The following is a 25,462-nucleotide window of genomic DNA, read 5'->3' as shown; positions in this document are numbered from 1 at the left end:
CCCAAATCTGAATGTATGTGCTACCAATAAGTATTCCACATGTTCATCACACATCTGTACTGACGCAGATGTTCAGTGTGTTAGATTTCCATCAGCGAATGTCTTGGTAAACTCATCACTGAATCTCACTGCTGCTTCATGCTTCATCACCACATTTTTTTTTAAAAATTAGTACCATGCCTTTTCTAAAATTTCTGTAACCACCCTGCTAAATATACACAATTACCTTCGATTTTCAGTTCATTGTGATACACTTTCCACTAGCTTTCCATTAAGTGACATATGTTCACTCCGAAGCTGACGAATCAACTACTTCAACACACTTTTACGATCTTCATTTTTTGCTTTATGCAGTGCTTTTTAAAAAAGTTTTCATTAGCTTTTGTTCATCACATACAGTGAGCGAGGTCACTTCTCAGAACTGCCTACGGAGCACAGAGATCCGGGCGTCACCAAGGAACCTTCCTAGCACCTTGTGGAATTTCCAATTTGTGATGTCATGCGATCGATCAAAAAAATAGATTTTGGAGGTATTCAGATTTTGGAATTTATATATATATTTCTTACTGTAATTCATAGTTTTTGTTGTATTGCAATCTACTGCTGCCACAAAACAACAAATTGCATGACACATGCTAGTGATATTAAACCTGATTCTGATTCTACACCTGCTCTTTAATTCAAATATCTAATCATGTGACAGCAACTCAATGCATAAAAGCATGCAGACATGGTCAAGAGGTTCTGTTGTTGTTCAGACCAAAGATCAGAATGGGGTAGAAATATGATCTAAATTATTTTGATGGTTGATGCCAAGAGCGTGGGGGGGGGGGGGGTGGAATTTGAGTTTCTCAGAAACTGCTCACCTTCTGGGATTTTCATGCACAACAATCTCTAGGTTTTTCAGAAAATGGTGTGTAAAACAAAAAACATCTAGTGAGTGGCAGTTCTGAGGGTGAAAATTCCTCGTTACTGAGAGAGGCCAGAGGAGAATGGCCAGACTAGTTCAAGCTGACAGGAAGGCGATAGTAAACAGCCATGCCTTACAACAGTGGCGTGCAGAAGAGCATCTCTGAACACACAACATGTTGAAACTTGAAGTGGGTGAACTACAGCAGAAGATCATGCACATACACTCAGTGGACAAGGAGTGAAGAATGTTCTCATCTATACCACGTCTTCATGTTTACCAGCAGTTTCTCCTCCTGTCTGTTGAGCTGGTTCCGGTTAGTAACCTGATATTTTGTCAATAAGAATATCAAGTGTTAATGCAGAAGGACACTAACGGTGTTCCTCTACTCTTTCCTTTGCCTAAAGTGATATTCCACCCTGAACAGCATTGGCAGGTTCTGATCAACTGTGAATAAACAAATTAATGTTAATTCATGGAGTGCGTTACCCTCTTTGTGGATAATGCAAAACACCTCAGGGGTACAGGTGTACCTAATAAAGTGACCACTGAATGTATATTGAGAAAACGGAAGGTAGTCACAGTCAGATTAATGCAATTTTGTTCCTATCGGAAGGATCACATCACCAAAGGTGTGGCATGGTTTGGCTTAAGCAGTTGTCTAACACTGGAGGTAATGCACCCAACAGCTAACCAGCTCTTCTAGCTTTCTGATACCTGATCAATCCAAATCATCTGCTCCTTGATGGTGGAGGGGTAGATGTATAAATGAAATGGAGCTGGAGGCTATAAAGAAAATAACCGACTTATACCCAACTGCTTCACCATTGATTATAGGACGATGGTGAATGTGGTTCTGTTGTTCAAACAAGGGAGTGGGGATAATCCTGGGAATTACAGAGCAGTGAGTCTTCCGTCAATGGTGGGCAAACTAGGAACGTTTTAGGGAACACTTTGGGAAATTATGAGCTTTTGGAGAAACATAGTCCTTCTCAGGATAGTCAGCCTGACTTTGTGAGGGACGGATAATGCCTCATGAAGCTGATTCATATTTTTCAGATGACGAAACGATTTGATGAAGGTAGACTAGTTTATTTTAGTAATGCGTTTGACAAAGTTCATCCAGAAAGTCATGAGGCATTAGACCCATGGAAACTTGGCTACATGGATTCAGAATTGGCTTGCCCACAGAAGAGAGGGAGTGGTAGTAGATACGTAGTCTCTCAGAAAGGCACATGAATGTGCTGAAGGAGAGATATGGCTGTGGAGGAGGGAACGGATTGATTAATCATGAAGTAGATTTATATAGGTCAACTAAATTGTATAGGGCAGCTGGGGTAGGTTATATAGGCTGAAGGGTCCATACTGTGCTGTACTGTTCGATGTTCTGTGAAATTCTGTTTCTTTGTTATAAAACCCTCATTAATATTATTCCTTGGACAGTGTTAATATGGATGGGTGTCTACCAAATGGTGTGGACAAAGTTGTTGAAAGTCTCCTTCCAAACTGTATGGCTCTATGGTAGGTGGACTAAGATGATGTGTTTCCCATAACACAACTCCTCCCAGGGTTTTTGACATAGAATTCATCTCCTCTTCCATTCTTTACCACCACTGGTCCAATCATCCAAAACTGGCCATTTTCATTTCACCCCAACTATTCCAGACCAAAGATTTACCGTTCAGTTCACAGCCAATTAGCTCCATGCGCAGAGTACAGGCTCTCTGACACACCACTGGAAGGAGGCGAATGTACCGAGCGATGATGGGGGGGTTGATTAGATTGCTCTTCAGGTCATTGTTGTTGTGATTTCCAGTAAATATCTGTGGAAGTAAGGTGAAAACTTGGTCAGCAAAAATGGCCTAGTCACAGAAAATAGTAGTGAACAGCATTCACTACTGATTCCATCACCACCTGGTGTGCAAGGGCCACCGCACAGGATCGGAAAGAGATGCAGAGGGTTGTAAACTCAACCAGCTACATCATGGGCACTAGCCTCTCCACCAATGAAGACAATTTCAAGAGATGACGCCTCAACAAGGCAGCATGCATCAGTAAGGACTCCCATCACACAGGACATGCCCAACTTCTCATTATTACCATCAGAGAGAAAGTACAGGACCCTGAAGACACACACGCAAAGTTTTAGGAACAGCTTCTTTCCCTCCACAATCAGATTTCTGAACTGTCCTTGAACCCATGGACACTACCTCACTATTTTTGCTCTCTAGAGAAAGGCTTCTCTAATTCGGTGTCTGTTCCACAAGGATCAGTGTTGGACTTCTATTGTTGGTAAGGTGGCAACCCAGTATTAGGAAAGGATTGCATTCTGAGAGAACGATCCCTATCATGATTTTCCCTTTTCCCATTGAATCCAATGTTATAAGTGATGATGCAATCTTCTGCAATGTTTCTCTGTCATATTAAGGTGTTTTATCATCAATGACAAAGTTATCCACAAAGTTACTTAATCGCTGAGATCAAAAATAGACTCAAGGATGGATGAGGAAAGGGTTTAGTTACTGGGGAGATAAGGGAAAAGGGATGGGATTCAAGGATTGAGAATCACAGTACAAGGAAGGTGTAAAAGGTTTTTAGGGGATAAGTAGGTGAAAGTGGAGTAAAGGCCAAGAGTGTGTGTAAGAGTGGCCATGGCTACTGAGGACTCCTCACAAAGTTCAGAGTCCAAAATAAATTTACCATCAAAGTACATTTATCACAATATACTACCTTGAGATTTATTTTCTTGCAGGCACTTAAAGAAATACAATAAGACTTTTTGAAAAGATCTGCATAACAAAGACACAATGCTGCGTGTCAGAGGAAATTAGTCTATGGTGGATTTCAGAAACTGCCTGAGAATGGTGATTTAATCTGTTTTAGAAGATGTTGGCCAGGACACCATAAAGAATACCCCTGTTGGACCTTTTGCAAGGGAATAATTATTTTATTTGGATCCTTTACTCTCAACAAATGTCCCATGTGCATCAACCTGTGAAATGCATCATTGAGCATCAATGACCAGCACAGAGCAAGGATGCGCTGGGGGCAGCCTGCAAGTGTTACCATGCTTCCAGCACCCACATAACATGTCCACAGCTTACTAACCCTAACCTGTATATCACTGAAATGTGGGAGGAACGAACAGAAATGGCAATACATTCAGAATTATTATCAAAATGGGTCATCACATAGTCAAATAACATCCTATATTTAATCAGTTATGGGGAGTGTGTATGAATGTGTTCACTGATTTTCATCTGAACTAATTTGAAATGTTGCGACATATTAAAAACAGATTATAATGACAATCCTACAGCACAGATCTCATATCTTGTCCATGCTGACCGTGATGCCTGTCTACATCAGCTCTGCCTGCCTGAATCCCTTGACCCCTATTCTCTCTATGCCCATTCAAACACCTTTTAAACATTGTAATTGTATCTGCTTACACATCTCCTCCGTCATCTGGGATTTGCCCTCTTCTCATTATTATCACCAGCAAGGAGGTACAGGAGCCTAAAGACACACAGTGTTTTAGATAAAAACATATTCACCCGTACCATCAGAGACCCGAACAGTGCCTGAACCCACGAACACTGCCTCAATATTCCTCTCTTGCACTATCAATCTAGCTATCTATCTTATAAATTAATGGCAATTTTTTATGTCTTGCACCGTACTGCTGCCACAAAAGAACAAATGTCATGGTGTAAGTCGGGTGCAAGGTTGGATCGCTTGAAGCACAGAGCCAATTTAGAGAGGTCGAAAACAACTTTGGGCTGGGTAGCAAGGTCCAGGCCCAGAGCGAATTACTGACAGGCGTGAACTAGGCCCGGGGCATTTTGCTGCAGCAGGGTTCAGATCCAAATGCAAGGCACGATCTGCTGCTTGGACAATTTAAACACCAGCCCAGACAGCCTGGGAAGGCAGTATGTCAGGACAGGCCGATATCACTCACTCTCCCACGATGTTCATTCCTCTCTCCGCAGTGCTAAGACTGTGAGACTGCCCTCGCTGCCACACTTCATGTCTGCTAGCTTCACAGCAATTTGCCCCGCTAACATGAGGAACAAAGACAGAGGCTTTGGGCCTAATCCAGGATACTCCGCGGATTCAGTTCTATGGATTTAATTTGGTTCGGAATGCTACTGCTCGCTTCTAGTGTTAGCATGGTTTTAGGTTTTCTCTTTCTCTGCGCATTGGGTGTTGGTCTTTATTTTTTTATTGGGTTCTTTCAGGTTTCTTGCTTTGTGGCTGCCTGTAAGCAGTCAAATCTCAAGGTTGTATAATTTATACATACTTCGATAATAAATGTACAGAAGTTTTACACACACACACACACACACACACACACACACACACACACACACACACACACACACACACACACACACACACACACACACACACACACACACACACACACACACACACACACACACACACTATATATAGATAAATATCTGCACTCATGCCACCTCCCCCCCACCCCCGGCACTCCTTTTCTACCAACCCCTCCCACGGTGTTCCACCCTCCCCATTCCCAACATCCGTTGCTCCTGCAAGATTAACAATCTCACGCCATGCTGACAATACGGTCGTGTGCCAAAGCCTTAGGCACCCCAGCTACCGTATACATATGTGCCTAAAACTTTTGCACAGTACTGTATGCCAATGATAATAAACCTGATTCTGACTCTGATTCTGATTATGCCCCTGATAATTTTATAAAACTTGTTTAGGTTACCCTGACATTTCCTGCATTCCAGTAGCAATAAATCCTGCCTCTCCAATCACTCCTTATAACCATAGCCCTCGAATCCAGGCAGTATCCAGGTGGATCTCTTTTGGATTCTCTCTATTGCTGCCACATTCTTCAGGTGACATGGTGACCAGATCTCTGCGCAATAAATTGCAAAAGTGTGGTCTAACCAATAAAGAAATGCTCTGCCCATTAAGAAAACTTCTATTAAAGGCTGTTGCTGGAATTTAATTTTACCTTATCTGTGTTTCCGTCAGTGTCTTTGAAAGTGTTGAAGCTTATGCCATTAAAACTATAAGCAATTTTGAAGGCTTTAATGTATTCTGGTACGCCTACAGCCAAGGCACCCTGGGTAACAACCCCGGTGATTCGCATCTTTCTCAGCAAATCGACCTGAAAGCAAAACAGAACATCTCGTGAGAACGAGGAAACAGCTTCCTCCAAAACATACAAATAAATTGCAAAAGCAATATAATTCACAGTAATCTCTTAAATTATAATTTCCACCTATTCCAGCTGTATGAGGTACACAAGTGGGAGATTAGTCCACCCACTGGCTGTGGAAAAATGGAAACTTCTGTTACACTTCAGAGTGGCTAAGCAGAACAAAGGAGATGTGTACAGAATTGCTGAGGCTTCAGTGGTCACTTTGCACATCAATAGACACTCAACAGAAATTTGGATGTGTCCAAAAGCACATCTCCCCTCTCTACTGTGACTAACAGACTGAAAAAAAAGCCTCTGATTGCTCGATGCACTGGACATTCACAGGCCAGAAAGATCTCATATTCAAATCCAACGAAGCTGAAGTACTGCAGAGCAGTGTACTGGAACATCGTTCACGAACATATTACACCTGATCACCAGAGCAGGTTAGAACCTGTGTAATTTTGCTCCAGCAACTTGAGCTGGGTTAAATTTTTCACATTTGATAACTACAATTTGCCCAAGTGACTCATCTCGATTTTTAAATAAAAGTTGGCAGACTGAATGGTCATCTCCGCTCATTTCTCTGCAACAGCCCAGATTCCACCACCACACTAGTCCTGCCTGCCTGTGTTTGACCCAGCTCCCTCTCTTTTCAAGACTACCATTGGTAGGAGGTGCAGCAGTTTTAAGTCCCACAGCACCAGGTTCAGGAATTGTTGTTGTCCTACAACAACCAGGTTCCTAGAGCAGCTTCACCCGTCTCAGTGCTGGACCAGCTCTGTGACTGTAAATTCACTTTCAGGGGCTCTGTGGTTAAAGTTCTGTGTGTTACTTGTTAACTTTTTTTTAATTGTTTGCATGATTTGTTCTTTTTTTTTTGCACATTCAAGACTTGTCAGTCTTTTTTTGTGTGGGGTTTCTCCTGGGCTCTAATGGTTTCCTTGTTTTGTGGTTGCACCTTGCGTCTGTTGGTACTGTTTTTTGCACCTTGGCCCCGGACTATGGCTGTTTCGTTTGGCTATGTTCATCAGTATCCATTACGGTTGAATGGCAATTAAACTTGAACTTGCCTGCAGGAAGATGAATCTCAGGGTAGTATATTCTGTACATACTTTACTGATAAATTTACTTTGAACTTTGAAGTGTGTCAGTATTAAGTCCACAACTGCCCATGCAGCCAATGAGTATGAGATGGAGATGTGGACACACAAAGTTTATGTGCTCTTGATCCTGTCAAAAATCTAGTGGGTAGGAAAATTGGAACAGCATTTATAAATGTCTAATCTTCACAGGCTGGAGAACTGCAATGTCAGATTTTAGTTAATGCTGTGCAACTTAAGCATAACTTTAACTGGTTGACTTCAAGGTGAATCAAAGTTCAAAGTAAATGAAAATATCAAAGCATCCATAACATACAGTCAAAAAGCTGGAGGAACTCAGCAGGTCAAACAGCATCTACGGAAATGAATAACCGCTCGACGTTAAGGGCCACGACCCTTCTTCAGGAGTGGAAAGGAAGGAGAAAGATACCAGAATAAAAAGGTGGGGAGAAGGGAAGGATGTAGCTAGAAGGTGATAGGTGAAGCTAAGAAGGTGGGAAAGGTCAAAGGCTGAAGAAGAATCAATCTAGTAGCAGAGGACAGTGGACAATAGGAGAAATGCAGAGACCCAGTGAGAAGTAATAGGCAGGTGAGAAGAAGTAAAAGGTCAGAGTGGAGAATAGAGAAAGGGAGAATGGGGGGAATTTGTTTACCAGAAGGAAAAATCAATGCTCATGGCATCAGGTTGGAGGGTAGGAGGGTATTTATTTCCATAGATGCAGCCTGTCCTGCTGAGTTCCTGCAGCGTTCTGGGTATGTTGGTTTGGATTTCCAGCATCGTAGATGTTCTCATGTTTGTTATAGCATTATCAACCTTGAGGAAAATAAAGAAAAGCAATAGAATCGATGAAAATCCACACCGAACAAAGGCAGAGTCCCTGAACAGGAGCTTGCATATTGTGTGGTCAGTTCAGCACCGAGGAGGGTGAAGCCATCCACGCTGGTCCAGGAGCCCGACGGATGGCTACAGGACAACGACGGGTCCTGAACCTGGTGGTGTGGGACCTAAGACCTTTACACCTCCCGCCCAGTGGTAATGGGTCAAATGCAGTCAGATGGGACAGGCATCACGTGACGTTTTTCAATGAGTGAGGATCTCATTTAAACCATGTGTGGCCTTTGGTGAAATGTACTAAGGGAGGATTGGAATCGAACCAGGCATTGGCATGGGCTAGTTATTGTGATAAATTGTGAGGGAGTGTAAGTATGGACAACGCAGAACAGATGAGTACTGTTTCATATACAACACGGGACCCATGGAACTCTTCAGAACCCTCTTTTAGTGAACATTGACAACAACCAACGTGTGCTTACGTCAAATGTACAATGATGTGATAATATCACACACACATCAGTCATATACAGTACTATGCAAAAGTCTTTGGCACCCTATATATGCTTAAGGCTTTTCCACAGTACTGTATCTACTGATAATTATGCTTCAACAACCAAATGCAAAGTCAAAAAAGGGTCACTGTTTTTAAAAGATCAAACAATGCAAAGGAGATTGCAAAGGGTGACAACATTCAGGATACCTCAAGAATTAAGAGAAAATGGTGAATGTGTATAAGTGGGAAGTACAATATTGAAAGAACTCAACAAGTCGGGTATCATCTATTTTTCCTTTTCGCGCCTGTGGCACATTGGACAGCATTATTTTTTGCTGTTTCCTTAGCAATGGTGTTTTTTATGAGGCTAAGTTGTAAGCTCGATGCACAACCCATCACAGATGGAATGTGTGAAGGAGCCGGCTGGATTCGAACCCCAGACCATTTACCTCGAAGTCCAGTGTGGATCTCGTGTTCATAAAATATCAGCATGAGAAGCTGTGCATCTGAATTAAGGAGAGAGATAATTTTGAATTCCGTAAGTACTTAAGTGATACTGAATTCAGGAAGGAATTCACAAGCACTCAGTGTGTACTATCTTCACTCTCCATACTTCTGCTCTCCAAGGCTCAAATTCTAGTCATTAGAATCAAACTTCAGAAGAGGTCCTGAGATGAATTGATAGGATTGTGGCTGAGGGGCTATTTTCCTAGGCTGAATCGACTGAACTGGTGAAAAGGAGCCTGAGGATAAAGGGTTTGCTATTTATGATTGAGGTAATTTAGGTAATATCTTCAGTCAAATTATTTTGAATTTTTTTAATTTTCCCCTCCGGAGCCCATGGATGGGGGATGTGCCACTGCCCAGGATCAAAATTATCTGCAGAGAGTTGTAAACTTACTTAGCTCCATAGTATCCAGGACATCTTCAGAGAGCGATGCTTCAAAAAGGCAGCACCTGTCATTATGGACCCCTATCACCCAGGTCATGCCTTGTTCTCATTGCTACCATCAGGAAGGAGATACAGAAGCCCGAAGGCACACACTCAAAAATTCAGGAACAGCTTCTTCCCCTCTGTATCTCATTTCTGAATGGATATTGAACTCATTAACTACTTTTTTATTTCTATTTTTGCACTACTTATTTAACTATTCTATATATTTATTGTATCGCATGTTTTTCTCTATTATTATGTAGTGCATTGTACTGCTGCCACAAAGACAACTAGTTTCACGACATATGCCGGTGATATTAAACCTGACTAGTAATTAGTTATTATTGTCATGTCTATTGAGATACAGTGAAAAGGTTTTGTTTGCATGCCATCTGCTATGGCATATTCTGAAATTATGGTATACAGCAAATACTAACTTCAGCAACCAGTCTTTAGACCTGAACATGGATTGTAGATTAAATTTAAAAGGCAGCCCTGGACAATAGTTTCCTGGAGCTGTGGAAGCTAATTAATTGAAAACTAGAGAATGTTGATTAACATGTCTGGAGTGTCGGTATAAAGAAGGAGATGTGAAGATTGTATGAAAATTACATGTAATGCAAAGGAAGCACTGTAGATACATTGTAAATACAGAATTGTCATTTGATCATTAACATTCAAAATGGCATGTAATACTGGGTCAAACAGGCCCCTTCCTCTGAAAATCTCATTTTGTTGAATAAGACACTTCTGCATCCACTAGCTTTAGTGTCTCTGTGGAAACTTTGTTCATGTTACAACACCATTCAGACACAAGTACACTGGGGTAATATAGAAAGCAAAAAAAAAACCAGAATGCAGAATATAGTGTTATCGTTACAGAGCAAGTACGGTGCAGGCAGACAAATAAAGTGCAAAGGCCATGGCAAGGTAGACTGAGAGATCAAGGGTTTGTCCTTTTCATTTAAAAGGATTGTTCAAAAGGTCCTTTTACTTTTTAACTACAGAGTATATCAAAACTGACATTAGGCTTTTGTACACAAAAGGCATCAAGGGGGTTTGTAAATAAAAAGATCTTAAAGCCAGTTCCTAAATACATGAACTGGAAACCTGAAATAAAATGATGTGGGAGATATTCAGCATGTCATGCAGCAACTGTGGAGAGAGAGAAAGAATCAGAGCTAATGCTTCAGGCTGGTATCTTTCATCAGAATTTTGCTGCCTGACTTATTGAGTATTTCTCAGTTGTTAGTTTAATTATGAAAGGGACACCATGGAATTAAAACTCATACTTGCACCTTTCTGAAAAATATTCTGCTTTCAGCTGATGTAACGGTAGACATATAGCCATTTCTCAACGGATGCTGCCTGAACTGTTGAGTGCATTTTCCACTTTCATTACAAAGTTGGGTGTGAACTCATCCAGACCCACAGTACCAGCATACACCTGTTAGGATGAAGGAGTTCGTTCTGTCCTGCCATGTTCTGCATTACAGTGAAATACTCAGATCTTAACAGGAATTGATGCTATTTGATTATGATTTCCTGTGACCCATATCTGGCGAGATGGTTCAAAGTATTATTGACTTTGGTGATTGCTACTCTGCCACGGTGAGTATTAAGAGTTTCTGGTCAGATTCTCAGTACGGGTGTCCCCTGTTTTTCGAACGTTCGCTTTACGACAACTCGCTGTTACGAAAGACCTACATTAGTACCTGTTTTCGCTAACCAAAGAGGATTTTCGCTTTTACGAAAAAAAGATGCCTGCTTTATACGTGTGTTTACCCCGAGAAAGACTTCAATGACCGTGAAGCCTTGTGCGGGCAGTTGTTTGCGCATGCGTGTACGTGCGTATGTGTGTACGTATGCGTGTACGTGCCGATTTTTTCCCTCCAAATCGATTTTGGCTCGCTGTCTTTCCGATTTTGATAAGTGAAACTACACCGTACCTACAATATTTCTACTTAATATAGGGTGTATATTTATCATATCATTCCTGCTTTTACTTTATGTTAGTGTTATTTTAGGTTTTATGTGTTATTTGGTATGATTTGGTAGGTTTTTTTTTGGTTCTGGGAATGCACAAAATTTTTTCCCATATAAATTAATGGTAATTGCTTCTTTGCCTTACGACATTTCGGTTTACAAATGGTTTCATAGGAACGCTCTACCTTCGGATAGCGGGGGAAACCTGTACCTGAAACCAAGGATTATGGTCAAAGGTCGCCATACTCCAAGCATTGACAATTCCTTTGTTGTTAAGTCGTGCTAGCTCTGGGCGCCAGCGTTTTAGGCCCAAGAATCCCAGATGTGTGGAGGATGCAGTGATCTGATTGTCTTCAATTGCTCCTCCCTGCATACCTAGGGCGGATACACATTCTGAAAGGGAAAAAAATTACAGGTGAATAATCAAGACTCAAAACCACTGACAAACATTGGTGATGTGCCCAAGATTAGATAAGTTTAATAAACACAAAGTGCACTGTAGATGCTGTGGTCAAATCAAGACGTACAAAAAAGCTGGATGAACTCAGCAGGTTGGGCAGCATCCGTACTTTATCAGGACCTGCTGAGTTCATCCAGCTTTTTTGTACGTCTAGATAAGTTTAATACTATATGCACTCTGTGGTCACTTCATTAGTTACCTCCTGTACCTAATACAGTGGCCACTGAGTATGTTCATGGTCTTCTGCAGCTGCGTAGCCCATCTGCTTCAAGGTTCAACGTGTTGTGTGTTCTGAGATGCTCTTCTGCACTCCGCTGTTGTAATGTGTGTTTATTTGAGTTACTGTCCCCTTCCTGTCAGCTTGAACCTGTCTGACCATTCTCCTCTGACCTCATCATTAACAAAGAACTACCGCTCACTGGATTTTTTGTTTGTTTTTCACACCATTTTCTGTAAACTCTTGAGACTGTTATGCGTGAAAATCCCAGCAGAAGAGCAGTTTCTGAGATATTCAAACCACCGTCTGGCGTCAACAATCATTCCATAGTCAAAGTCACGTAGATCACATTTCTTCCCCATTCTGATGTTTGGTTTAAAGAACAACTGAACCTCTTGACCAGGTCTGCATGCTTTTATACATTGGGTGGCTGCCGCATGATTGGCTGATTAGATATTTGCATTAACTAGTAGGTGTATAGGTGCACCTAACAAGGTGGTCACTACCAGGGTGCAATGAAATTTCTTGCTTCTGTGAAGCTGGCAGAGTAGGTAGTGTACATGGTTATAATAATTAAATGCATGGTAAAAATCAAGTGTTACTGGTTAAAAGCACAAAAGATCTTGCAGATGCTGGAAATCCAGAGTAACACACAAGAAATACACACAAAATGCTGGAGGAATTCAGCAGGTCAGACATCATTTATGGAAAAGAGTAAACAATTGACACTTCCGGCCGAAAACTTTCATCTTTCAGCCCGAAATGTCTTTTCCATAGATGCTGCCTGGCCCGCTGAGTTCCTCCAGTATTTTGTGTGTATTTATTTGATTTTCAGCATCGGCAGATTTCCTCCTGTTTGTAACACACAAGATACTCAGCAGATCACGTAGCATCTAAGGAGAGGAATGGGCAGTCAACTTTCAGGCCGAGACCGTTCATCAGTCCTGAGTTCTTCCAGTAACTTCCGCGTGTTACTGGCTACCCATCCAGGATCGACCAGGCCTTAGCTTGTGTCCCAGCAGCATTGGTCTATGGGTCACACAACTTGACCCACAGCCATCTGGAGGCTCGCTCAGCAGCCTCTGTGATGGTCCTGACGGCTCTTTTCTTTGCAGCCCCCGTAATGCCAAGGACAGAGTAGGTTCTGCGCAGCGAGCAGCAGCAAAACCTCTACACACCACCTCTACAGGCTCACATTGTGCCCTCCACCCCGATCTCTACCAGCTCCTGGTATCTGGCTTTCTTACATTCAAACGCCTCCTCAGTCTGGTCTTCGATGACAGGAGTACAGTTGAAGAAAAGGAAAGAGGAAAGGAGCTCTGACGTTTCAGGAAGAAAAGTATATTACTAGGCAGTTCATTGAATTCTAAATTTGAATGCAAGAGAAGATCCTTGCAATTTTTATGTTCTCTTTGCTTCAGAATCACATCCCCTTTAATCTGAAAAAGAGCTGACTGTTAAAGTGAATTAGCATACTGAAAGGAAAGACCAACCCAAGGATAACTGAGTTTACACTAAGGGGCAAACACAATGACTGCTGGCTTTATAGTCTGGTTCCTCCACATTCCAATCACTTGCAAAGTTAACAAATCATTGTCTCCATAAACCCACACCTCAGCAGCAGGGTACATTCCTTCGAGCATTTCCCCGAACCATTCAGTTCTGGGAGAATAAAGGTACAAAGAAAACCACAGCCATTTGTATCTCAGTTATATTTTAAAAGCTCTTTAAAACTTTTTATCCCTTGACCAATATTTGTCAGCAGCCCCATCTATCCCTTCTGTGAATCCCCCTTTCTATTTGTTCATGCTCAGCTGAAGGAGGACGGGATGTTGTGTTAAGGTGGGTAACAGGAGGAAAGCTGGGGGCAGGGGTGAGGAAATTGCAGCACTGTAAGGTAATACAAAGCTGTGGTGAATGGGAGGGGCCTGGTGACAAGAACAACCTGCAGTTATCAAACACTTTACACATGCAAAGTGTCCCGATGATAGATCACAGAATCAGCAAACAGAAATTGAAGGGAATTCTCAGAACGTGATGTTGGGGCTACGCTACACTTGCCTTCTTTTAAGAAGCAATTTGACGAGGAGAGAGGGGGAGAGAGCAGAATCTCTCTATGATACCTAAAAGTCTGGCTTGTACTGCCATCAGGGTTTTATGGTGGGGTGAGGTTAGATCACAAACAAGAGAAAGTCTGCAGAAGCTGGAAATTGAAGTAATACACACAAAATGCTGGAGGAACTCAGCTGGCCAGACAGCATCTATGGAAAAGAGTAAACAGTCGATGCTTCAAGCCGAGACCCTTCGTCAGGACTGGAAAAATTAGATCAGAAATCAGAGCAAGAAGGTGGGGGGGGGGGGGGGGAGAAGTACAAGGTAGTAGGTGATAGGTAAAACTGGGAGAGGCGGAGGGGCTGAAGTAAAGAGCTGGGAAGTTGATTGGTGAAGGAGATAAAGGGCTGGAGAAGAGGGAATCCGACAGGAGAGGGCAAAAGGCCATGGAAGAAAGGGAAGGGGGCGGAGCACCAGAGGGAGGTAAGGAGATAAGGTGAGAGAGGGAGATGGGAATGGAGAATGGTGAAGGGCGGGGTGTGACAATTACTGCAAGCTCGAGAAATCTTCTCAAAGAGGGGGTGGAGTTGGAGACTGAGTGAGAAGTGGGGTTTTTATTCAGAAAATCTGGGAATCACTGGCAGATTCAGAGGCAAAATCGGAGGATTTTGGCATTGGATAGGGAGAGAGAGTAGGAGCATGGAGTTATCTACAACAAAGAATAGGAATTTTTAAAACCAAAACATGGAGCCAGTGTAGATAATAGAGCTAATTAATAAACAGGGCAATACCCACTTTGTCACCTGCAGCAGAGTTCTGGATGACATCAAATTAACAAAGAGTAAAACGAGGGAAGAGTATCTCAAATGCAGAAATAGCAAAGGTACGGGGAGTGTCTGAGCAGTTGGTGAGTTTGATGAGCATTTGAACTGCACACCCCTTTCATGGAAGGATATTTAAAATATAGCAAAAAAATCACCCCCCCCCCAGAGAAAAAGCCAAGTGTATTACTATAACACAGACAAAATGTTGGATGAACTCTGCAGATCAGGCAACATCTATGGAGGGGAATAAACGGTCAACATTTTGGGCCACGACCATTCATCAGGACTGGAAAGAAAAGGGGAAGAAGTCAGTGTGAGAAAGGTGGGGGGTGGGGTAAGGAATGCAAGCTGGCAAGTGATAGGTGAGACCAGGTAAGGGGGAAGGTGGGGGGTGGGGTAAGGAATGCAAGCTGGCAAGTGATAGGTGAGACCAGGTAAGGGGGAAGGTGGGGGGAAGGGAGAATGAAGTAAGAAGCTGGAAGATGATAGGTGGAAAAGGTTAAGGGTTGAAGAAGAGGGAATCTGATAGGACAGAACAGTGAACCATGGAAGGAAGGAAAGGAGGGGCACCAAATGGAGGTGATGGGCAGGTGATAAGAGAAGGGTGAGAGGGGAACCAGAATTGGAAATGGAAAAAAAGAGGACAGGGAGAGGGGTGGGGAAGAAATAACCAGAAATTAGAAGTATCAATGTTTCCAGCTTCTCTACAGTCTCTTGTGTTTATGAATTAGTACAGACAGCACATAAGGTGCTGAGTAGCTGGAGTCTAACTGATAATCGATGGGCTTGACCGAGGTGTTGACCAGCTCTTGGAGGTGGAATCACCTGGTAATGAACAATCACAGAAAGCTGAGAAGATTCCGTATCCCCTCTTCAAACCACCTCATCCTAACTCCAGACCATTGAAAGATTAAAGCAAAATCCCAAAGACAGTGTAACGCTTTACAGCGCCAGTGTCCCAGATTCAATTCCTGCCACTATCTCTGTAAGGAGTTTGTATGTTCTACCACGCCCATACGGGTTTCCTCCGGGTGCCCTGGTTTCGTCCCATATTCCGAAGACATACAGACTAGTGTTAGTAAGTTGTGGGTATGCTATGTCACCGAAAGCACGGCGACAACCTGCAGGCCGCCCCCAGCACATCCTCAGACTCTTTTGGTTGATGACACGAACAACGTATCTCACTCTATGTTTTAATGCACACCTGACACATAAAGCTAATATTTGCTCAGTTCAATAAAAAGAGATTTGTGCTCAATCCTAATATTATATGTCTGTTGAGCAAACCTTTAGTACAATAAAGATAAACTCTTGACCATGAGAGTTTAACTTTCTGCCTTCTCCCCGTAACCTTTGATGCCTTTACTAATCAAGAACTAATCAATCTCTGCTTTAAATATACCCAATGACTTGGTCTCCACAGCCATGTTCCCTCTAAGGTGTGCATGTGTGTGCATGCACACATCTTTTGCTACTAACACACAAAGGAATTTAAACTGCGCACAAAAGGTTGTCACCCTCTACATTGTTGGCATGTAAAGTATATTTCACAATCGTATACAATCACATTTCCTTTTCCGATTTCTGATGCAGATGTGAAAATATTGACATTATTATATGCTACCTTTTAGTATATGTGAAAGATACTCATATACTCCTCCGTCCTGATCAAAAAGGCGCAAAAGCGCCTTTATAAAGCTCACCTCTGTCCCAGGATACTGACGGACTTTTTCCCGCTGTACCATTGAGAGCATACTCACCAACTGCATCTCAGTGTGGCATGGCAATTGTCCTGTATCAGACAGCAAAGCACTCCGCACCCAATTGCCCACCATTGAGAGCATCTACTATAAACGCTCCAACACACACAAAATGCTGGTGAAACGCAGCAGGCCAGGCAGCATCTATAGGAAGAAGCACTGAAAGGAAAGATAGTAAGAGATTTGTAAGTAGGAGGGAGAGGGGGAAATGCAAAATGATAGGAGAAGACCGGAGGGGGTGGGGTGAAGCTGAGAGCTGGAAAGGTGATTGGCAAAAGGGATACAGAGCTGGAGAAGGAAAAGGATCATGGGACGGGAGGCTTAGGGAGAAACCCCCCCCCCCCTTTCTTTCTCCCTAAGCCTCCCGTCCCATGATCCTTTTCCTTCTCCAGCTCTGTATCACTTTCACCAATCACCTTTCCAGCTCTTAGCTTCATCCCACCCCCTCCGGTCTTCTCCTATCATTTAGCATTTCCCCCTCCCCCTCCTACTTACAAATCTCTTACTATCTTTCCTTTCAGTTAGTCCAGACGAAGGGTCTCGGCCCGAAACGTCGACAGTGCTTCTTCCTATAGATGCTGCCTAGCCTGTTGTGTTCCACCAGCATTTTGTGTGTGGTGCTTGGATTTCCAGCATCTGCAGACTTCCTCATGTTTACCATAAACGCTACCCGGGCAGGGCGAAAAGCATTATCAAGGATGCATCTCACCTTAACCATGGACTTTTTACTCTCCTCCCATACGGTAGGTGCAACAGGAGCCTCCGCTCCCCAGCAGCAGGCACAGGAAGAGCTCTTCCCTGAGGCTGTGACCCTGCTGAACCTCACATCACAGCGCTAAGCAGTATTGCACCCATATTGGACTGTCTCAATACTTTTATATTTGTGTGCTGTAGCACTTACTTTTCATTTGCAGTTATTTTGTAAATAACACTATTCTTTGCATTTCTGGTTAGATGCTAACTGCATTTCATTGGCTTTGTATCTGTACTCGGCACAATGACAATAAAGTTGAATCTAATCTAATCTAATCATTGATGTGTTTTATTTTATTTGTTTTAAACAAAGAGCAACAAACTATTTGGTGGTTTATTATCCTTAGAATAGCTTCAGGTTTACTTTCACTGAGAAATTCAGTGCGCACATGTTGTTGTCACTAGGCAAAAGATTGCACAGCACAAGATTTTTGCACACAGTAGTCACTACAAATTAGAGGGAACATTGCTCCACGTACATCCATGGCAACGAATTCCAGATTCACCATCCTCTGGCTAAAGAAATTCCTTCTCATCTCTGTTCTAAAGGGGTGTCCTTCTATTCTGAAGAGTCCCTTCTGGTCCTAGACTCCCCCACTATAGGAAGCATCCTCTCCACGTCCACACTATCTAGGACTTTCAATATTTAACATAGAAGATAGAACAGTACAGCACATTACAGGCCCTTCGGCCCACAATGTTGTGACGACCCTCAAACCCTGCCTCCCATATAACCCTCCACCTTAAATTCCTCCATATACCTGTCTAGTAGTCTCTTAAACTTCACTGGTGTATCCGCCTCCACCACTGACTCAGGCATTTGATTGACCTCACAATCTACCTCATTGTGGCCTTATTGTCTACCTGCACCGCACTATCTCTGTAACTACAACACTATTTTCTGCATTCTGATACTGCTTTTCTCACTGTAATACCTGAGCGTACTTCAGCTTTGAAATGATCCGTATGGGCAGTATGCAAAACAACGTTTTTCACTGCATCTCGGCACATGCGATAATAATAAACCACTTACCAATTACAAATTAAGGCAAGAAACATCAACATGGAGAACTAAATCAGTGCTGGGAAGAATTATTTCCAAAAACAGTTCAAATTAGGCACAGAGTAATGGTGCCTCTACTCTGTCCTAACCAGGTGACCCGTCATAGAGAATATTATCTATGACAGGGCACCTTCCTAGGACAGAGCAGAGGAACCATTAACAAGAGAAAATCTGCAGATGCTGGAAATTCAAGCAACACACACAAGACGCTGGAGGAACTCAGCAAGCCAGCCTAAAGACCTTCCTGTCGAAGGGCTTTGGCCTGAAACGTTGTCTATACTTCTTTTCCTTAGGCGCTGCCTGGCCTGCTGAGTTCCTCCAGCATTTTGTGCGTGTTGTTAGAGGAACCATTTGATTTGAACTATTCTCGGAAATAATTTTATATTCATATTTGGGTCAGTAAAGTTAGGAGGGATGATGGCCTCTGCAATTTGTCATGGTCAAGTCAAGAGCACCATGAACCCATCAATTTCTGTTAAACGTTGGAAGCACTTTAGACTATCCGCAGTCCCATGTCATAGCTAGTATAGGGGGAGATGGTAATTCTGACCATCAGCTCCTTGGGAAGTGAGTCCAGATCCCAGACATGAAGGGAAAATATCCAACCTACATCTCCAACCTGTACGCACCACCCCCCAAAGTTGTGAGCTGATGAGTAGCAGAAGACTCACTGTGCTGGCAGGACCTTCCAACGTACGGAGACGGACAACTACATGAGTAATCTGCGTTAAGATCCACACAGTTCCCTCCATTTTTGCAAGGCTGGGAAGCACAGTCATTGATATCTGAAAAATATATACATTTGAACAGTTATAAATAATATTTACTGTATGAAAGCACCAGAGACGGTTTGTACCAACTCTGCCCCTTTGCTGTATTTATATCCAAGCCTTTAGACACTCTGTACATCTGTACCCCGAGTCAATAAAACCTTCTACATCTCTCTGTCTCCAAAGGGTTAAACGCATGATGTATTTGTACTTTGGATAAAAATGCAAACTTCAAGAGAAATCCAGCAGTCAGGCAGCAGGGTAGAGGGAAATTAGTATGAACAGAATGAACAGTAGGCAGCCAGCATGTTGCGTGAAGACCCTTCGACTGGACAGCTAATTAAATGAATCATGAGGCGGTCAGGTTTATATATGGAATAAACAAACTCTTTGATATTTATAAACATTTTATTCAAAGTTCACCATTCTGTAACTGTGAGTGCAAGTGGAATTTACCAAAACTCAAGAAACATCCTAGCTTCAACTTGGGATATGTTAAAAAGTCTCCTTTTAAACTACTTACCTGACAAGCGTTAGGTTTAGTTTTTCCATCACATTTCAGATCCTTTCCCGTTGTTTTTGATTTACTGTATTTTCACCAAATGCACTTCTAAAATAAAGTTGCTATACAAGTTGTTTTTTTGCTGTTCTTTTTGAGGTTGATAGGCCATAGGGAGTTAAATATTGTTTTACCCGATTTGTATTCCAGAAACCTAATCTAACAAAAGGGAATAGGAGTTCAAATCGCATTATGACCCACCCATTATCATAAAATCCCATTATGTTCCTACGTAAGTATAAATAATTTGGATATAAAATTATAGCATCAGTGACAGTGATCTCAAAGCTGTTGTGCTGTGATTAAAAACCCTACTGGTTCACTGAAGTTAGCTTGGCTTCCTTGTCCTGCCAATTCTGTTTGTAGTTCTAGTCTCCACTGCCACAAATTGACAAATGCTATCTACCCTAGAAAGACAAAAAGTTGTCATAAAATTTTAAGAAATTGTTGATGATCAGTAGGTCAATCGAACATTGTAAATTGTCCCGTGATTAGGTAAGGCTTAAATTAGGGGTTGCTGGCTGGCATGGCTCAAAGGGCCAGAAGGGCCTATTTCGCGTTGTGTCTCAATAACATAAAATTAAGTAAATTCAAAAGATAACTTGTATTAATGATTAACTGATCAGAATGCCACTTTGTAAAGCACCTTTCTTAACTTGGAAAAAATAGCAAAGAACTTAAGTTTCCCCAACAGGGATTTTCCAAACTCTTCAAAAATTATCAAAATTAAGGGAGGAAGGACAACTTGCTGCATCACAGCTCCAGTAACCAAGGTTCAATTCTGATCCTGGGTCTGTCTGTGTGGAGCTTGCAGCTTTCCCTTGTGACAGTGTGGGTCTTCTCCGGGTGCTCCCCCAGACACGCAGGTTACTAGATTAATTGCCCACTTCGTTGGCCCCTAATGTGTAGGTTAATAGCAGAGTCTGAGGGTGGGGAGCTTGACGGATGTGTGGGATGAATAGTATGGGATTAGTGTAAACTTTAGTGTGGATTAGGGTTCCCAACCTTTTTTATGCCAGTACCATTATGCAAGTGGTCCTTGGACCCCAGGTTGGGAAACCCTGGTGTAATTGGTTGCTTGACGGTTGGTGTAAAAATAATGGTTAAAGAGAATATTTGTGTACTGTTTGACTCTGCAATTAAAATCAGAGGAGATGGAAATGCTGTTGATCTCCATACAAATAGTAACTAGTGACTTTGGGCAGCAATGCAACTGGACCTGCCTGAATCACAAATTTGGTGTCAGAAGTGGGATGTTGATTGGATCCGTGCTTATGTAGACAATTAGTTAAACTCCTGTTTCCTGGTCTATCAGGTCTGCATTTTGAATTTAATCTTCAATGTATATTTGAATGTAAAGGCTAGTGGCCGAAGTCAGTTAAGATAATTGCTACCTACCCTGTGATCAACGCTGACTGGCAACTCCTGCGACCCTGCTGGTACCAAACTGTATCGGCCTCTTCCCTTCCTCTGGGTTCATCAGTTGTGTGGAGAGGGGGAGCTTGCTACGTGGGCAACAGCTTGCTCTCCGTATCGTACTGCCCAGGCTTGTGTATCTAGACAGCTAGGACTCAATATCCCCGGTCAACTCTGACCAACGAAGGCCCTCACCTCTGCTAACCCCAAAATTCGCTCCAACACTCTTGATCTCCATACAAATAATAGCTAATGACTTCAGGCAGCAATGCAACCTGGACCAATCCATTACTTGCCTCAACCACAAACACAGGCTTGCTTTGTGGGCCATACTCAGATTGAAGCCTCTCTGGTAATAAAGACAGCTTCTACCCCCACTACTGTAAGACTACTAAATAGTTCCCTTCTATGATAAATTGGACTCCTGACCTCACAATCTACCTTGTTATGATGAGACTGCACCTTGTTTATCTACACTGCACTTTCTCTGTAGCTATTGCAGTTTAATTTGTAGTATTATATGGTTTTACCTTGTTCTATTTCATGTACTGTGTAATAATCTGGTCTGTATGAAAAGTACGCAAGACAAATTTTCACTTTATCTTGGTACGTGTGACAATTCCAGTTTCAAACTCAGCCAGCTCTATCAGGGGCACGAGTGCCCCCACCATCAAGATCATTTTCAAAAGGTGGTGTCTCAAGAGGGTAGCGTCCATCATTTAGGACTGTCACCATCCAGGACATGCCCTCTTCTCATTACTACCATCAGAGAGGAGGTACAGGAGCTTCAAGCTACACATTGAACATTTTAGAACAGTCTCTTTCCCTCTGCCATCTGATTTCTGCCTGCTCTACTTCACTATTCCTCTTTTGCACAATTTATTTTAACTTTTATTATAACTTGTGGCAAGTTTTTATGTCTTGCTTCATACTGCTGCCACAAAACAACAAATTTCACAACATACATTAGCAACAAAGAACCTGATTCTGATTCCTCTGACCTCATTACCAAGTAAAACACAACGCCATTTTCCAGAGGGTGACAGACAGAAGCTTGCAAACTAATTTATTACACAAGAACGTAAGAAATAGGAGCAGGAGTAGGCCATCTGGCCTGACGAGACTGCTCTGCCATTCAATAAGATCGTGGCTGATCTGACCATCTCTGCCTACCCACCTTTTATATAACCCTTAATTCCCCTGCTACGCAAAAATCTATCCAACCTTGTCTTAAGTCTATTTTCTGAGGTAGCCTCCACTGCTTCATTGGGCAGAGAATTCCACAGATTCACCACTCTCTGGGAAGTTCAGTTCAGACAGTGGAGGAATTTATTATCTGATGAAATCCACAGTTCTACTACATTTTTTAAAGATTTCTCATAGTAAATTTTACCATAAATGCCTCCTAGTGTCTCTGATATGGCCTATTCCAGTTGCCAAAAACATTTGAAGATGCACTTCTTAATCAGCCCTGATGTGAATCGTTCAGTAGTTTGTTAGCATGCTCCACTTGTTGGGGACTTACAGTTTAACATGAAATACATCTAAGTATTTAAGTTTTACAACTCTGCTAATTCTCACAATGCTTTATCTTTTTCCTACGCTCATAGCCAAAGTGCATTTCCTCTGGACACAGTCTTTGGAATTGATTATTCAGTCTCATTTTCCTTCTCAGCAGCTTTTACTCCTGATATAACAGAGAGTCATTCAGACCTCCATGAAAAATACTGTTTCCAGTGAGAATTCCCTTGCCTCTGTTACCAAGAAGCTAGAGACAAAGATTAACAATGTGGATTCACATCTCAGTAACATCTGACAACCAGGTGGGGTTTTAACTAAGGACGGCCGATCTTAACAAACTTCAGTGGGAGTGTTATGTATGTAAACCAAGCTCCAGTAAAACTGCTTTTAACCTCAATCTCAGGGTTGGGCTCTAAATTACACGCGAAAACGGTTGTTTAATTCTTCAAAAATGTTAATGTGCTTTTCAAGTGCTGAAATATTTTCAGGATACATTAAACATTGTAATCTTGCAGAAACCTGCCCTTGCACTGCATTAATTTAGATTCCATCTTTCTCAAATGATTAACTGTCAATCTCTTGTTAAATTACTCAGTGTTCAAATGTCCTGGAATGAGAAGTCCAGGGAATGTGCAGTTATTAGCATCAAGCATTCCCTTTGTAACACAGGCCTGTTTAAGCTAAATTGCATTTGACTAGTGACTGTGCTGTAACTTATGATAATATAAAGCTCCCTTCTAAAGTGTTCCATTGTAATGTGGAGATTAAATGAATGCTGTTACCTTTCCTCAAATCCAGTTACAAAAGTCTTAACTCCAGGAATAGATCATGCCAGATTCCAGTGGATCTAGTTCAATTTCTTTACATAGGTGACACAATGAACTGATTCTAACTGATGAAGGGTTTCGGCCCGAAACGTTGTCACTACCTCCTCCCATAGATGCTGTCTGGCCTGCTGAGTTCTGCCAGCAATTTGTGTTTTTATTTACTTCCGGCGTTTGCAGATTCACTCGTGTTGATTAAAACTGTAACTGTCTATGCAATTGCCTCGTTAGATTGTAGATATGCAAATGAATAGTGTGTGTGTGTGAGTGTGTGAGAGAGAGACACACACACAGAACAGTGAGTGAGAGACAGTGAGAAACTGAATGAGAGATTGCATGAGAGAGACAGACAAGGACAGAGAGAGAGAGACATAGCGAGGACGGTGAGAGGGGAGAGAGGAAAATAGGGGGGGGGGGGAGAGCGTGAGGGTGGAGAGGAGAGACACCAACAGAGATCAAAGACTGGGAAATTGCCTTGCCTTTGGACACAGGTGTGTTGTGCATTAACTAATAAATCTCAATAGCAGCAAAGTTAATAACCCTGAGGGCGCAATGTAAGGCTTATGTGATGTAAAGACTGAATACAATCTTACTTACACAAGTGGATCAGAGATTGCTTTAAATAAAACTGCAACACACTTTTAACAACAAGTGATTTTCAACAACAGTGGAGTTGTTTTCAACTATCCAGTATTCCAACAACCTTCACACATTCCCAAACCCTTTGAACTTGTCAAGAATTTCCAGTGATTTATAGAAGTCTCGAGAGTTGCAGGGATTTCAGGATAACCTCCAGGTGTAGAAGTCTGGTAACCTAGCGTGGTCAGTTGTCAAAGATTATTGCACTGGATTCCTGAGACACCAGCAGGTCTCTAGATGCTTTGAAGAGGAAGGCCAACACTTCAAGGGCCTAAAGGGACCTGCCTGATGCACTTAGTGGTTCACAGTCTAGTTAGGGGCCAGAGGTGGGGTCACCTGCTATGGGTGAGCATGAGCTAAAACTAGCCAGGTACGGACACACTGAGGCATCTGCTGAAGAACACCAAGAGCTGACAGAGCTTCCAGAGAAACACGGGTTTTGGGAGAGTTCTTCTTCGGAGACGGAGCAATTTTAGTTGAATATCACTGGCAAAGACCATTTTATTAATTCAATTGAATTGAGTGCATCTATGGCTGATTGAAACTAGGCATTTTTCCCTGAAGTTACATCAAAATTTATTCTTACCCTGTTTCATAGACGCTTGGTTGAGTTTTAACTGAACCTGAGAACAGAAGTGTGTGTGGGACAGTAGCCTTCATTCGCCAGGGCACGGTAAAATAAGGAAGTTATAGTACAGTTATATAAAGCATTAGTTGGGCCACAGCTGGATACTGTATGCAGTTCTGGTCTCCACGCTTAAGAAGGGATACAATTCACATTCATTTTATTTCTCACATGTACATCGAAACATAAAATGAAATGCTTTGTTTGGATTAACAACCAACACAACCTAAGAGTCAACACACATTTTGACGCCAGGATGCTCAGCCTCCAAAGGACTCTCAGATTCACAAAAATTAGACTTTGATTTCTCCAGTGGATTTTCAACTCAAGGATCCGGCCATCGGGCCTTGAATGGGGCTTGTTTTGCTGTTGTTGTTTTGTTGCTTGATATATTCTATGCCTGTGCCATTTCTCCCCCTCACTCACATACACGCACAGTCCTCCAACCCCCAGGCAGGCCATCTACGGCCTCCGTCCTCCAATGGACTCTCAGATTCATAAGGAGTAGGCTTTGATTTCTCAGTGGA

The 25,462-nt window shown here is 42.3% G+C and overlaps 1 protein-coding gene across 4 annotated transcripts in view; it reads right to left on the bottom strand.

Moving 5' to 3' along the window:
- Positions 1 to 25,462, bottom strand: part of LOC140718594 (EGF-like repeat and discoidin I-like domain-containing protein 3) — a 116,655-nt gene that overhangs the window by 14,429 nt on the left and 76,764 nt on the right. For all 4 annotated transcript variants that reach the window (XM_073032551.1, XM_073032552.1, XM_073032554.1 and 1 more), the window contains 4 exons: positions 19,253 to 19,366; positions 11,664 to 11,845; positions 5,913 to 6,068; positions 2,589 to 2,733 (listed from right to left, as the gene is read on the bottom strand). In XM_073032551.1, the coding sequence (XP_072888652.1) occupies positions 2,589 to 2,733; positions 5,913 to 6,068; positions 11,664 to 11,845; positions 19,253 to 19,366 (597 nt within the window). The remainder of the gene's footprint in view (positions 1 to 2,588; positions 2,734 to 5,912; positions 6,069 to 11,663; positions 11,846 to 19,252; positions 19,367 to 25,462) is intronic.

The sequence above is a fragment of the Hemitrygon akajei genome, chromosome 30, assembly GCF_048418815.1.
Source record: "Hemitrygon akajei chromosome 30, sHemAka1.3, whole genome shotgun sequence".
Lineage (NCBI taxonomy): Eukaryota > Metazoa > Chordata > Chondrichthyes > Myliobatiformes > Dasyatidae > Hemitrygon > Hemitrygon akajei.
This window is presented reverse-complemented; position numbering and strand designations above follow the sequence as displayed.